At 42.6% G+C, this 14,304-nt stretch overlaps 1 protein-coding gene across 7 annotated transcripts in view; it reads left to right on the forward strand.

Annotated features, from left to right (window-relative positions):
• Positions 1-14,304, forward strand: part of LOC133513069 (transcription regulator protein BACH2-like) — a 170,939-nt gene that overhangs the window by 60,623 nt on the left and 96,012 nt on the right. For all 7 annotated transcript variants that reach the window (XR_009798385.1, XM_061843400.1, XM_061843396.1 and 4 more), the window contains exon 3: positions 9,577-10,971. Coding sequence is in view for 6 of the 7 variants with exons in the window: in XM_061843400.1 (XP_061699384.1) it covers positions 9,577-10,971 (1,395 nt within the window). In the remaining variant the exon portion in view is untranslated. The remainder of the gene's footprint in view (positions 1-9,576; positions 10,972-14,304) is intronic.

Consider the following 14,304-nt stretch of genomic DNA (forward strand, 5'->3'; position numbering starts at 1 on the left):
GACGCGCCGCTTCCTCTTCTACATCACTTTGTCAGACTCATCCTCAGTTGCAGTTCCAACTACCTTATTCCAGGCTTTCTGAATCCCGACAGGGTGGTTCTGGTTGTCGCTTAAGCCTATACTTTGTCAACCCATCCAATGACTTCCCAGAAAGTTGCATTACGCATTCAGCCTGTTGCCGTGAAGCTGTGCTTTCCATCCGTTTTCCACTGCTCCCACAGGTTACGTAAGACTGCCTTAAAGCTCTGATTCATGGAGATATGAAATGGTTGGAGTATTTTGGTTAAGCCTCCAGCGATGATGGCAGGTATGGAATTGAACACATTTAATTTATTTTTAAACTGTGGTTTGATGTGCACTCGCATGCTAGACATCACAAGCAGAGATTTTTGTGCTCTCCAGAAGCTATCCGGACGCATACTGCAGCTGCATATTTCACTACTTGTAGCTTGGAATCTGCAGAAGATGATTTTTCTCTTGAATGCCTTTTTTGTTCAGTCCTTCTTAGTTGTTTTTATATATTACCGCTAATGTCGAAATGAAGAATTGTCAGCGGTACAGAAGTACCAAGAACATATACACACGCCTAGAGGACCCTCTTGCGGTTTTCAGTGTCAAAATAATGGAACAGCGGCTCAGAAAATGGATGGCTGGATTGATATGATAATGTGTTAATAATTTCACATATAAATTGCTCTGGAGTATAACTCGCACCCCTAGCCGAACTACCAAATAAACTGCCATTTATAGTCTGAAAAATCTGGTAATCCTTAAAATATTTAAGGTGTTTAAGACTACTGGAAATAAATGGGAGTTTTTGGAGTTTAATATTAGTCTGTCTGCAGTCTTGTTTGTTTCAATTCTAGCCAAGAATTGTACTCTTAATTGTGATACAACCATTTGAGAGGATTTTGTAATTTTTTGGTTAAATAATAGTTTTTAAAGGTCCACTGTCATGCCTATAAACATTCTAAAATAGATATTGTAATGAAAAGTACATATAACATTATTCACTTCAATATCTGTACGAAAAAATAAATATGAGCAGAGAGCGTATCATCCATGAGCAAATTTCCTGAAGTCTCACTCGACATCCAAATGGTAGCCATATTGCCTACAACGTCATCAGCTTATGTCACACTGGGACATTCGCCATTAAAAACATGTAGTGGCACCTGCTACGGGAGAGGAACAACAGAGATTTTCAGATTTTTTTTTTTCCAATGCCCCTTCTGCCACGGAAGTTCTTTTCGATGAAGAGAACATCTCACAATCGAATGAAGTGACCGGGGTAATATTATCCCGTCGTTTCCAGCCATATTTAGATGATATGCGGATCGTTTCTAACTGGGCGCTCGGCGCCACTATGATCCACCCCTGTTGAAGCCATAATCGGCGGAAGCGGCGCGCCGACACGCACATTGACACATTTAACACCCTGACTTATGTACTGTACATGGATTTTTTGTTATGTTCTGAGAGGATTACAACCCCCTCCCCCCAACTGTTATTTTTTTAGTAGCTCTATACACACCTACCTGTCATTTGGAACCCACGAAGCTCTCCTCCTTTGTACCTGTGCAATCAATTTTTCACGACAAAACGGGTCTTTTGGAAAAGTACGAAGAATAAATCCATCCTTCCGAGTGTTCCAGTAATATCCAGCAATACAATGAGCCGGCATTTTGGCAACACGAAGGAACAAAAAGCTACCTTCCCGCAGGTAAAACTGGTAGAAACATACAAGCCCGCCTGAGTGGGCGTCTGCGAATAATAGCACTTCCTACTTCTTCTCCAAAACAAATCCCTTGAGAGCATTTTCATGACAGTAGTTACAGAAAGCCATATAAGTCAAAATCATGTTGTGTGGTGAAAAAACTGATGGGTCCATTCCGGCTGCCTTTTTTTTCTTTTTTTTCATTGAAAACATCCTAAAAGTTTAAGTTTGGAGCATTTAGGCCTCCCTCCTGTATGCTTTTCTGAAGAGTGGATAGAGGTCCTGCATGTGACCACACCGTTTACACGACGCCATATTGCTGGTCAAACAGAGCTGCTCGGCATTGTGGGAGACATTGAATAATCACAATGCCTGAGACTTGATGGGCTGTTGGTTGTCACAACAGATGAGACAGATCTTCAAAGAGATCATTCGATAGAATACCATCTGAAAAGAGCAGAAAAGATGAATGAATTTCAGCAATTAAACGTTATAGATGGTGCCCAACCAAATACACGCGCCTCTTTAGTGATCACTTCATTTCTGGTAGGAATTATTCTTCTCCATAACAAATAACCAAGAGTATTTATAATGCCAAGTTGACTCATTTGAGAAAAATGCGTATTTTTAAAAAAATGTCTGTCACAGAGAGGTTTATGGAGGTTAAGGTGTGGCCGCAATACCCTTCCGTGTACGGAGGAGATGACTCCCTGTCCTAAATGTTCTTCCCAATCATTGTTAATGAATGCAAGTGTGTATAAAACCAGAGTTCATTTATTTAACTATTGGTATTTGTATTGAAAAAAATCAGAGTGGTTTCATCACGATGTGGGATTCATTCCTGATTGAGAACAGATCCAGCAACAAAGTATTTGTATGCGTCCAGACTTTTATACGCTTTCGAAACTGAGCCCCTCTGGATGACCGAGCTTTTCACCCTATCTCTAAGGAAGAGCCTGGACACCCTGCGGAGGAAACTCATTTCGGCCGCTTGTATCTGGGATTTTGTTCTTTCGGTCACGACCCACAGCTCATGCTCACAGGTGAGGGTGGAAAATAGATTCACAGGTGAATTGAGAGCTTAGACTTTCGACTTAACTCCCTCTTCACCACAACTGACCGATACAAAGTCTGCATCACTGCAGACACTGCACCGATCCGTCTGTCGACATCCCGCTCCATTCTTCCTTCACTCGTGAACAAGACCCCACGATACTTGAATTCCTCCACTTTGGGAAGAATCTCATCCCCGACCCGGAGAAATACGCCACTCTTTTCTGACTGAGGACCATGGGCTCAGATTTGGAGGTGCTGATTCTCATCCTAGCTGCTTCATACTCGAATGCGAACTGCTCCAGTGAGAGTTTGAGATTACGGCTTGATGAAGCCAACAGAACCACATCATCTGTAAAGAGCAGAGATGCAATGCTGAAGCCAACAAACCGGACAGACTCTATGCCTCGGCTTCACCTAGAGATTCTGTCCATAAAAGTTATGAAAAAAATCAGTGACAAAGGCCAACCTTGGCGGAGTCCAACTCTTACTGGAAACGAGTCCGACTTAATGCAGACCAAACTCTGATAACAGTCGTCCATGGACTGAACAGCTCGTATCGGTACCCCATACTCCTGAAGAACCCCCAACAGGACTCCCTAACAGGACACAGTCAAATGCCCCGACTGACACGGTCTAAGATCTTCTCCAAGTTAACAAAACACATGTTGACTGGTTGGGCGAACTGAACTTGCACCCTTGATGATCCTGACAATGGTGTAGTGCTGGTCCACTGTTCCACAGCTAGGACGAAAACAACATTGCTCCTCCTGAATGCGAAATTCGACTTCCCAACGGAACCTCCTCTCCAGTACCCCTGAATAGACCTTAGCTGGGAGGTTGAGGAGTGTGATCCCCCTATAGTTGAAAAACGCCCTGCGGTCACCTTTCTTAAAAAGGGGGGCCACCACCCCAGTCTGCCAGAGGCACTATCCCAGATGTCCACGCGATGCTGCAGAGGTGTGTCAATCAGGATAGCCCCACACATCAAGAGCGTTTAGGAACTCCGGGCGAATCTCATCCACTCCCGGGGCTCTACTACCAAGGAGCTTTTTAACCACTTCGGTGACCTCAACCCCAGAGAAAGAAGAGCCTGCCTCGGGGCACCCAGAGACTCAGCTTCCTCATGCGTATGGTCTGCTATGCCTGCATTTATACACACACACACACATATGCGCGCACACACACAAACACACACAGTTATTTGTAGGAAATTGACACATCATACCATGTTCACTTCATAACATTTGTGCAGAACTTAGTCGATATCTCACAAGCTCAGCTGTGCAATGAGAGAAGGGAGTTAGCCCCGAGAAGGATAACCTCTGCCCCAGAGAAGACATCTCCCCTGCGTCTCCCAACCACAGTCAGGTAACCATAGCAAGAAAGGTTAACATTGAATGAAAATAGCTCTAGGTTTCCCAGTCAGATCGTGATCTTTCGAGAAAATAATTTGTCAATTTTGCTCTCAAAATGGAAGGGAAAAATCTAGAGTTCAACGAAAATATGAGGCTGAACACAAGACGTTTTAACCAGAGCAGGTGTGCTTTTTTTTTTTTTTAGTGCGATGGACAGCTGTTCTGCCTTTTGTGTCACCCATTTCACTGCTTCGACTCTTCACTTCAGCTCATGCCACGTTAACATCAACCTGGAATTTCCAAAATCGACTAAACTTTGCAGTCACAAGTTAGTCATTTTGAAAAATAAGACAGAAAAGAAGACGCAGTTAATAATGAAGCATCCAGAGACTAATGCTAGCATTGTGTCACCTGGCTTGGAGCATTGCTAGGGTAGAAAAATAACATAAAATGAAGGGAATGAATTTATTTTTTTTTAAATTAATCGGTGTTGTTGCTGAAATCTTGTCTTGAAAACAAAAATCGTAAAAAAATGTTTTCAGACCATCAACAGTCTCACCAGACTTGAACAAAGAATATCAGACATCAGCATGGCAACTGATTCACATTTGCACTTAGACCTTCAATCATGTAAGTTTTTATATGTTGAATCAAAAATCCTACCTCAAATTAATTATTTTTTAATGATTCCATTTTAGCCCTAAATTAAATTGTTTCAAACCTTATACTCAGCTGTAATAAATTTTTATTAAAAAATAAGAAACCCCCCCCTCCTTGGGCCTCACCTTCACATGGTGGAGGGGATTATATGTCCCAGTGATCCTGGGAGCTAAGTTATCTGGAGCTTGATGGCCCTGGTAAGGTCACCCACGAAAGAAAGGTCCTTGGTGAGGTAACAAAGTATGACTCCATAAGCCCATATGACACATACAAATATTGGATCTAGATTTCCCTTACCCGGATGTGGGTCACCAGGGCCCTCCTCTGAAGCCAAGCCTGGAGGTGGTGCTCGAAGGGGCGCGCCTGATAGCCGGGCCTGTGCCCATTGGGCTTAGCCAGGCACAGCCTGAAAGGGTAAGATGGGTCTCCTTTCCCAAGGACTCACCATGCGTTGGAGGGGCCATCAGTGTCGCGTGCTGTGTGAGCTGGGCAGTGGCCAAAGGCAGGGACCGCCCCCATTTGTTTCCTGGGTAAAGAAGCTGGGTCTCTGGTTGTGGAATGTCACGACTCTGCCAGGGAAGAAGCCCGAGCTGGTGTGTGAGGTCGACACACACGGCTTCAGTTCTGGTATCAGTCTTCATGAGAAGGGTTGAACTCTGTTCGATCCCTGGACGACCGGTGTCAGAGTTTGGTCTGCATTGTCAGGGATGAGATCCTGCCCCAAGTGCAGGAGTTCACGTATTTTGGGGTCTTGTTCACAAGTGAGGGAAGAATGTAGCGGGAGATCAACAGGGGGATTGGGGCAATGTCTGCGGTGATGTGGGCTTTGTATCAGTCCATTGTGATAAAGAACAAGCTAAGGTGAACAAGTTAAAGCTCTCAATTTACCGGTTAGCAATGTTCTTTCTCACACCTATGGTCACGAGCTGTCCGAGTTCTCCCTTAGAGATAGAGTCAGCTCGGCCATCCGGGAGGGCCTCAGAGTCGAGCCGCTGCTCCTTCACATTTAGAGGAGCCAGATGAGGTGGCCGGAGCATTTGACACGGATGTCTCCGGGTGCCTCCCTGGTGAGGTATTCTAGGCACGTCCTCCCACAAAAAGAACGTGGGGACAACCCAGGACACACTGGAGAGATGTCACTCAGCTCGCCTGGGAATGCCTCGGGATCCCCCTGGAAAAGCCAGATGAGGTGGCTGTAATGCAACTGTTGTCTGTTTCCATGTGCCCTGCAATTGCCTGCCAACAGGTTCAGGTGAACCCGGCCTCCTGGCCGATGGGATTTGCTCCAACACTCCCATGACCCTTGAGAGGATAAGCGGCTCAGAAAATGGATGGATGGATATACAAAGGTTTTAAATTTGAGAGTTTTTAAAAAAAGAGAAATATGAGAAATTGTTAATGTGTGTCTTGAGAACAGTTTATAAAGTGTGTGGTTAGGCGTTTCACAGCCTTAAAACGTAAGAAATGAAAAATAAAATCCTGTAAAAGAAAAAACATGAAATGAATGAAAAAAAATGTACTTCTACGACACTGATTTTGGGGATATTTTTTGGAACATAAAACCTGTATTAAACAATGGAACACTATATATGAATATCTGGTGGTGACTGTAAATTAAATCACTTGCCTCAGTAAAGCAGCGCTTTCAGTGCCAAGGGCGTCTTCATTGCAGAAAAGTAACTAAAAGAAACAGCAACGTTTAATACATGTACACCACACTGTCTGTGGGGCTGCGAGGAATCACCCAGAAGTCAGACGAAATGGGTCCCCCACCATCAATAGCCAAAATGAGTGCAAAAGCCTTGCCCTTTTGTTTCTTTGGACATTCGCTGATCCAAAGTCTATTCATTGTCCCTTCTTTCACAAAGGAAGCATCTTCTTCACACTCCTTGTTCCCTCTCATAACGAGTTTCTGGCCTCCACTACCAAGCAATGCCTGCTCTCTATGATCCCGTCATTGATCACATCCCGCTCGGGCCCGTGTTGTATGGGGGAGGCGGCTGCTTTTGTTATGACACTGTGCCAGCCTCTATGAGAAGAGGGATGAGGACTGCAGAAGTGCTGCATGTGGAGGACTGTGCTGTGGGTCGCAGGATTCGGTAGCATTGTTGGTCTTCTTCCAGATTGCACTCTTCTTGAACTTTATCATTGGATGATTGACATGTGGAGGGCTCTGTGGAACCCAACTCACGACCATAACCTGACTTCCTAGCCTTGGTCAACTCGAAGAGTTTAGTCCACAAGAGATACAGAGTTATCAGTAACTTGCCATTTTCGTCGGAAAGAAAATCTCCCTATTTGCATCTAAACCCAACAGTAACTACCTATTTGTTATTTATCTATTACCTATTACTATATATTTGGCAATTTCTTCTAAATTCTTAACTTTTTTTTGTGCTTCCTCAACTAACCCAATTGACATGTCTACCAGTAATTCCTTTTTTTCCCCTTTTTTTTTTGCTCTTCCTTTTTCCAATTTCCAATACCCATTAAAAGCGCTTCTCTTTTTTTGAATATTGTCAGGGACTCTCACCGCTGAATGTCGGACCCTAACCAGTACACATAAACCCATAGCCCCTCGAACCTGGGAACCTGAACCCCGAGCCCCTGACCTCCAACCAGGGGACTTTAATTCAGGACTTTTACCTAGACTTTTTTACCTGGACTTTAACCTGGACTTCAACACGAAAGTAAGGATTCAGACCTTACCAATGGAATTTAGGGAGATCAATTACCAATACCACTTATTACAAAAACAAGATTGTTTCAAATACAGTACACAATATTAAATTGTCCAATTTTCAAGTAATTAAAACTTTTTCTCTTCATTTTTGTTTGGAGGACAACAAGCTCATTTGGATCCAAAAATGGTTTAGGACATCCAGAGCCCCGGCAGCTCCAATGTCCTTAATTCTTTGGGTGGTTGAGCAGGACTCATACGTACAGTGCCGCGAACAAGTAATCCCCTCCCTTCCTGATTTCTGTTTCAAATCATCAAACCAATTTTAACATCACTCAGATACAACCCAAGTAATTACAAAGAGCAGTTTTTAAATGACAATTCAATTTACTAAGACACAAACAAATGTAAAAGTGTAATGTAAAAGTACTTGCCCCCTGAACCTAATAACGGGATATGCCACCCTTGGCAGCAATCATTGAAATCAAGCATTTCGGATACTTGGATCATAATTCATTCAGTAAGGTCGTATTCATGTTTGAGTGTGGTTTGTGAAATTTAACTTGTGCTGGAGCTGATCCCAGCTGTCATTGGGCAGGAGGCAGGGTACACCCTGAACTGGTTGTCAGCTAATTCCAGGGAACATAGAGAAAAACAACAGTTGCTCTCAAAATCACACCAAGGGGCAATTTAGAGTCTTCAATTAATCCATGTCTTTGGGATGGAAGAGGAAACCGAAGTGCCCGGTAAAAACCCACGCAAGCACAAGAGAACATGCAAATTCCAAACAGGCGGGCCGAGATTCGAAAAATTGTACAACTCCACAAGGAAAGGGCTATGGAGAAATTGCCAAAGAGCCCCATGCAAGATATCTCCTCGTGGGGTCTCAATGATCCTTAGAAAGGTGAGGAATTAGCCCAGGACTACACAACAGGACTTGGTCAATGACCTGAAAAGAGCTGGGACCACCGTTTCCAAGGTGACTGTTGGTAAAACACTTAAACGTCATGAACGAGTACATATAATATATAATATTTGGTCATAATGCCACTAACCGGGTTTGGAGGAAGACGAATGATGAGTTCCATCCCAACAACACCATCCCTACTGTGAACCATGGGGGTGGTAGCATGATGCTTTGGGGGTGTTTTTCTGCTCATGGGACATGACGACTGCATTGTATTATGTATGTAGGAGAGGATGACCATGGCCATGTAGTGTGAGGTTTTGGGGAACAACCTCTTTCCCTCAGTCAGAGCATTGAACATGGGTCGTGGCTGGGTCTTTCAACATGACAATGACCCGAAGCACACAGTCAGTAAAACCAAGGAGTGGCTCCGTAAGAAGCATATCAAGGTTCTGGCGTGGCCTAGCCAGTCTCTAGACCTAAACTCAATAGAAAATTTTTGGAGGGAGCTGAAACTCTGTTTCTCAGTGACAGCCCAGAAACCTGTTTGATCTAAAGAAGATCTGTGTGGAGGAGTGGGCCAAAATCCGTCCAGCAGTGTGTGCAAACCTGGTGAACAACTACAGGAAACGTTTAACCTCTGCAATTGCAAACAAAGGCTACTGTACCAAATATTAACAATGGTTTTCTTAGGTGTTCAAATACCTTTTTGCAGCTGTATCACACAAATAAATCGTTAAAAAGTCATACATTGTGATTTCTCGATTTTTCTTTTTAGATTATCTCTTTCACAGTGGACATGCACCTAAAATGAAAATTTCAGACCCCTCCATGTTTTCTCAGTGGGAGTCCTTGCAATATAGCAGGGTGTTCAAATACTTATTTTCTTCACTGTACATAGTGTTCAATTAAAAACCTGAAAACGTACAGTATAGTTTGTGTGTTAGTATAAGAAAACTGTCTCTTGTTGTAATTTAGATGATTACATTTTCTGATGACTGAGTTCACACAATTTTTCTTGAAACTATATATGATTAAAACCTATTTGTTTAATTTTGACTTGTATTAAACCATTTGAATTTTGTTTTGGTGCTGATGTTATTTGATCTGAAAATGTTTAATTCTTGTTAAAATAACTAAGAATAATCTGACTGTGTCCACATAATCGATGTCACAGCTACTGCAACTGCTTTTCCTCCAGGTTACTGCAAAAGGCTTTGCCCCACTTCTCCAGTTTGCCTACACCGCCAAGCTTATTTTAAACCAAGAGAACATCCATGAGGTAATCCTGTGTGCTGACTTCCTGGGTGTTCACAATTTAGAGGATTCCTGTTTCCGGTTTCTTCAAGCCCAGCTACAGAATGACACCCAACTGACGAGTAATGACAAGGTGGAATATGATGCTGATACAGCCAATAAGATCTTTTCTGAGACAACAGTTACAGACAATTTTACAGACAGGCAGCATACTAGCAATAAGGTGACCACAAATCCATTTCCTACTGATGTTCCTGAATGTCCTAAATACGGGAATTATCAGTATCAGCACAACAGTGAAACTCATGATGGTGGTGATGACGATGACGATGATGATGATGATATCTTAGCCAACCAAGCCTCCGCCAGCCCGGAGAGCTCACAGCTCACAGACTGCAATGATGTTGCTCAAACAATTCTTAGCCCCTTCAGATTCAAAGAGGAACCTGACTTTGAAGAAGAAAGAGATCAGCATGGATGCAACCCAGAATTGTTTATGGAAGAGGTGCTGGAAATGGAATTAGAGGTAGATGGGGTTCCTGTAGCAATTGAGCATTCTCCGAGCAGGGGGTCTCCTTCATCCTGCTTGCACTCATACCTCCAAAGAGGAGGGCTGGATCTTAGCGACATGCCAAGCACGACCATAGAGCAACTCCTCTCTAACAGACTATCCCTCAACCATTATAGAGAAGTAGTCAAACACAGACAGAAAGACAAAAGGGAAGCAATGATGAATCTTAAAACTAGCAGTGCCAATGTACCAGCACCCATGACCAACACTGACAGGCCAATGCTTAAAGCCTCATCATCCAAACGAGAACTGGAGCTAGACAGACGTAGTGTAATTTTCTCTTCAGCAGTAGGTGATCAGCCACAAATCATAGACAACTGTAGTGATGAAAAGTTTAGTGAAAAGGTCTCAGGCTTAATGCCGACTGATATTTCTTCTGACAGGTCATGTCTTATTCCCAAATGCCGTGCTCCTGTCAAGACACCAACTTATTCCCTTGTCTCTTCTGAGCCCCAAAATCAGACTCACAAGTTTGATTCTTCATTTTCATATGCAGAAGATGGAGGAATTGGCAGCCCACCTTCCAACATCCATCAGTTTGACTTGTCCCTGTCCCCACACGCTAGCTGCATCCATGGACTATCTCAGTTCCCAGGAAAGAGAGAAGAGCCACGGGAGCTCCACAGTCGAGAAATTGTCTTTTCTCAGAGTTGTGCTAAGATCAAAACAGAGCAAGGATTTGGTGCCAGTGGTGGAAACTCAAGTGACGAGTCGGGGTCTTTCTCAGAAGGAGACAGTGAAAGTGGCGTCAGAGTACCTGGACCTGAGGTATTTTCTATCTTATTCTCTAATTTTATTTTATTTTATTAATATTAAAAGATGTTTCTGGCCTGGAGACTCAATGGCAACCTTATGGTAACTCGAGTCTCAACTGGTTGAAAAAAAATGTCTGCTTGTGTCTCTTGGAGACTAGCTGGGTTGCCAAGGAATTGCAGTGAAATTAACCATGTTCAATTTAATTGGAGACCTTTTGCCAACTCCTTTAATGCTCAATTTATAGAAAAATGTTTACATGCCTTAATGTCACTAAACAATAACATTTTCCCTCACATAGAAAAAGCTCAACATCGAATAATGTCAGCTGGCCAGTGGTTCTGCTAAACCTTTGGCTAATGCTAATGGTTGCTTGGTTTACATTTCGACAGCTGTAAACGTTTAAATGGAAAAAAAAATACATTTACCAGGTGTGCCAACTTCCATCCATCACAATCTGCTGTTTTCTTTCTCAGACCTGGTACTGGTAATATTATGTCATAAAGATCAAGGTGCCCACAGATTGCAACAATCACCTTCTCCAGTTTCCTCTATTCAACACCTGTACTGGATGATGTGTGTGACAGAGTCCATTCTCAATGCTGATTGTCTGTCGCAACACAGGCTTGGAGTTGAACTCTCCCATCTTTGAGTGAATGGGTGAAGCCTACCCCCTTGCAATGCCCAGCATGGATTTGTGTCTTTTCACGCAAACTCCATTGACTTTTTATGTAATCAAGGTGCGGGAAACACCCAAAATGCATCAGATTTGAATGCAGCATAAAGATGTCGGACATTAAAAGCTATCAAAAGCTTTTGTTTTTGCCTAACGCTGTTTCCATGGCACTGTGAGAACTTTGTTTTGGCTCTTACAAGAGTTGTTGTAACTTGATCGCAGGTGCTTGTATTTTTTCTAAATGTCATACACCCCAAAAGAGAACAGGCCAGAAGAGAGCAATAAAATTAATTCCTCGTAGTCAACAGAACCTACTGGCAAACAAATCAAACATACTTGACGTTATTGCTCCTTGTACAGTGCCTTGTAAATCGATACTTCTGTTTATTTTGCCACTGTCCTGTTTGTTTTGTCACTTGCTGTTTTTGACATTAAACATGCACAGAAACTCATGGACTTTTGTACACACATTAAGTTTGTTGAAATAGTCTATTCTGTTCAAGAGATTTGCAGTCATATACTAAAAATGACTCAACAGCACCCTACAGATTTAATCCGATCTACTTCTTACTTTGTTTCATCAAAATTTGGTATATATGAAGTTAGTAAAAGCTATTTTATTTAGTTGAATGCTATAGCCATGGTGACATGACAAACTTTGTTTTGCCATTAGAATTAAAGGTGTTTTCATTTTATTACAAATGCCCATATCTTTTCAGAATGTCACAGACTTGATCAGAGTCCCGGCCAGAAGATAGCAACACTTATTCATAGTCATTGCAGCGCTTACTGGCAAACTTGGCACACACTAAAACTTATTTAAGTTATTCATGTAGGTACAGTGCCTTGTAAAAGTATTCATACCCCTTTAACAACTCTCATTTTGTTACATTCTCATAAAAAAAAAAAAAAAATGGTATGTTGTTAACATTTTATGTGACACACCAGCACAAAGAAGCACATAATTGCAAAGTGGAAATAAAAGTATATATAGTTTTCTACATTTTATTTGAATAGAAATCTGAAGTATGTTGTGCATTTGTAGCGTATGAATCTGAATATGTGCCAGTGCCCCAAGGTGCCCTCAATAACTGCTAGCAGCTCCAGTTTGGGTCCAAAGAGTGACCACTACAAGGGACCTATTTTAGTTGTAAGAATTGTTCTTCTTTATTTTTAGTCTGGCCTGAATACTGCAGGGGTCCAATTGTAATTGTGACAATTCTTCTTCTTAAATATTTTTCGCCATGAATTATCCCAATTTGGAGGGCCTGAACATAACCTGGTTCAAACTAAACTTTGCAGAACATTGATTGTTTAATGTTGTTTTATGTGATTTTGAAAAATGGCTCTGTGGTGCTCCCAACAAATCTAAAAATACAATGTTCCCTGCCCTATGCACATCTAGCACCCTGAGACATGCAGAAAAGTCAGCACAAGCCATTTCCTAAAATGGATAGGAAGTAGGTCACAATATTTTTGCAACTACAATTTTAGACCTTTTTGGACGATCTTTTTTCACATTTACAGGCCTCATTACTTTTGTGAATTTGTCTTACAGTTTTTGGATGAAAAGTTTGTTTATTTTTATATTTATTATTTATTATTATTTCTTTGCTTTTTATTAACTTAAAACTGTTTGGAGTATCTCCAGACCACGGACATTAAAAGTTGTTTAAAGCTAGCTAGCAATCAGAGCGCATGTCTTACATTTTCTGTGTCTACAGGATTCCCACGTGACTTCGCACTACACTTTTTATTGGCATATTGCAGGAAGACGCTTTGATATAAGGCACGTGATTGATCCCAGTACGACATCGACCAATGTGTGGATTTATATCGTGAGCTTATTGGCTGCGCATCGTCAAACCCTTACTGACTCACGGATGTGTATGGAAGTATTCCTCTGTCTTCCCGATCAACTGATACTCCTATTCATCAGATGAGGATAAGTCCGTGAAATCAGCACTGGACATAATGGTGTCCCATGTAATTGAGCATTTAGAATGGCACGTAACATGTCACATACGCCCACGTAGGTCATGTGACTCGCGAAAAGGGCAGCGCCCCTGAAAATTCGTAATTGTTGATAAAAAATATTCTCAAAACACTATTAAATGAGAGAGGATTTAACATCACATTGTCAAGATAGAGTACATATTGGATCCATCCATCCATTATCCACGCTTTTGCGGGTTGGGTCGCGGGATAAGTAGCTTCAGCAAGGATACCCAGACTTACCTTTCCCCACCTACTTCTTCCAGCTATTCCGGAGGGATCCCGAGCCATTCCCAAGCTAGCCGACAGATATAGTCTCTCCAGCATGTCCTGGGTCGTCCTCGTTTTCTCTTTCCGGTGGGACGTGCCCGGAACACCTCACCAGGGAGACGTCAGGAGGCATCCGAATCAGATGCCCCAGCCACCTCATCTTGCTCCTCTCAATGCAAAGACATAAAGGCTCGATACTGAGCCCCTCCCGGATTACCGAGCTTCTCACCCTATCTCTAAAGGAGAGCCCGGACACCCTGCGGAGGAAACTCATTTCGGCCACTTGCATCCGGGATCTTGATCACGACCCACAGTTCATGCCTATAGGTGAGGGTAGGAACGTAGATTGACTGGTAGATTGAGAGCTTCGCCTTTTGACTTAGCTCCCTCTTCACCACAATGGACCT

Source organism: Syngnathoides biaculeatus, chromosome 15, assembly GCF_019802595.1.
Source record: "Syngnathoides biaculeatus isolate LvHL_M chromosome 15, ASM1980259v1, whole genome shotgun sequence".
NCBI classification, from domain to species: domain Eukaryota; kingdom Metazoa; phylum Chordata; class Actinopteri; order Syngnathiformes; family Syngnathidae; genus Syngnathoides; species Syngnathoides biaculeatus.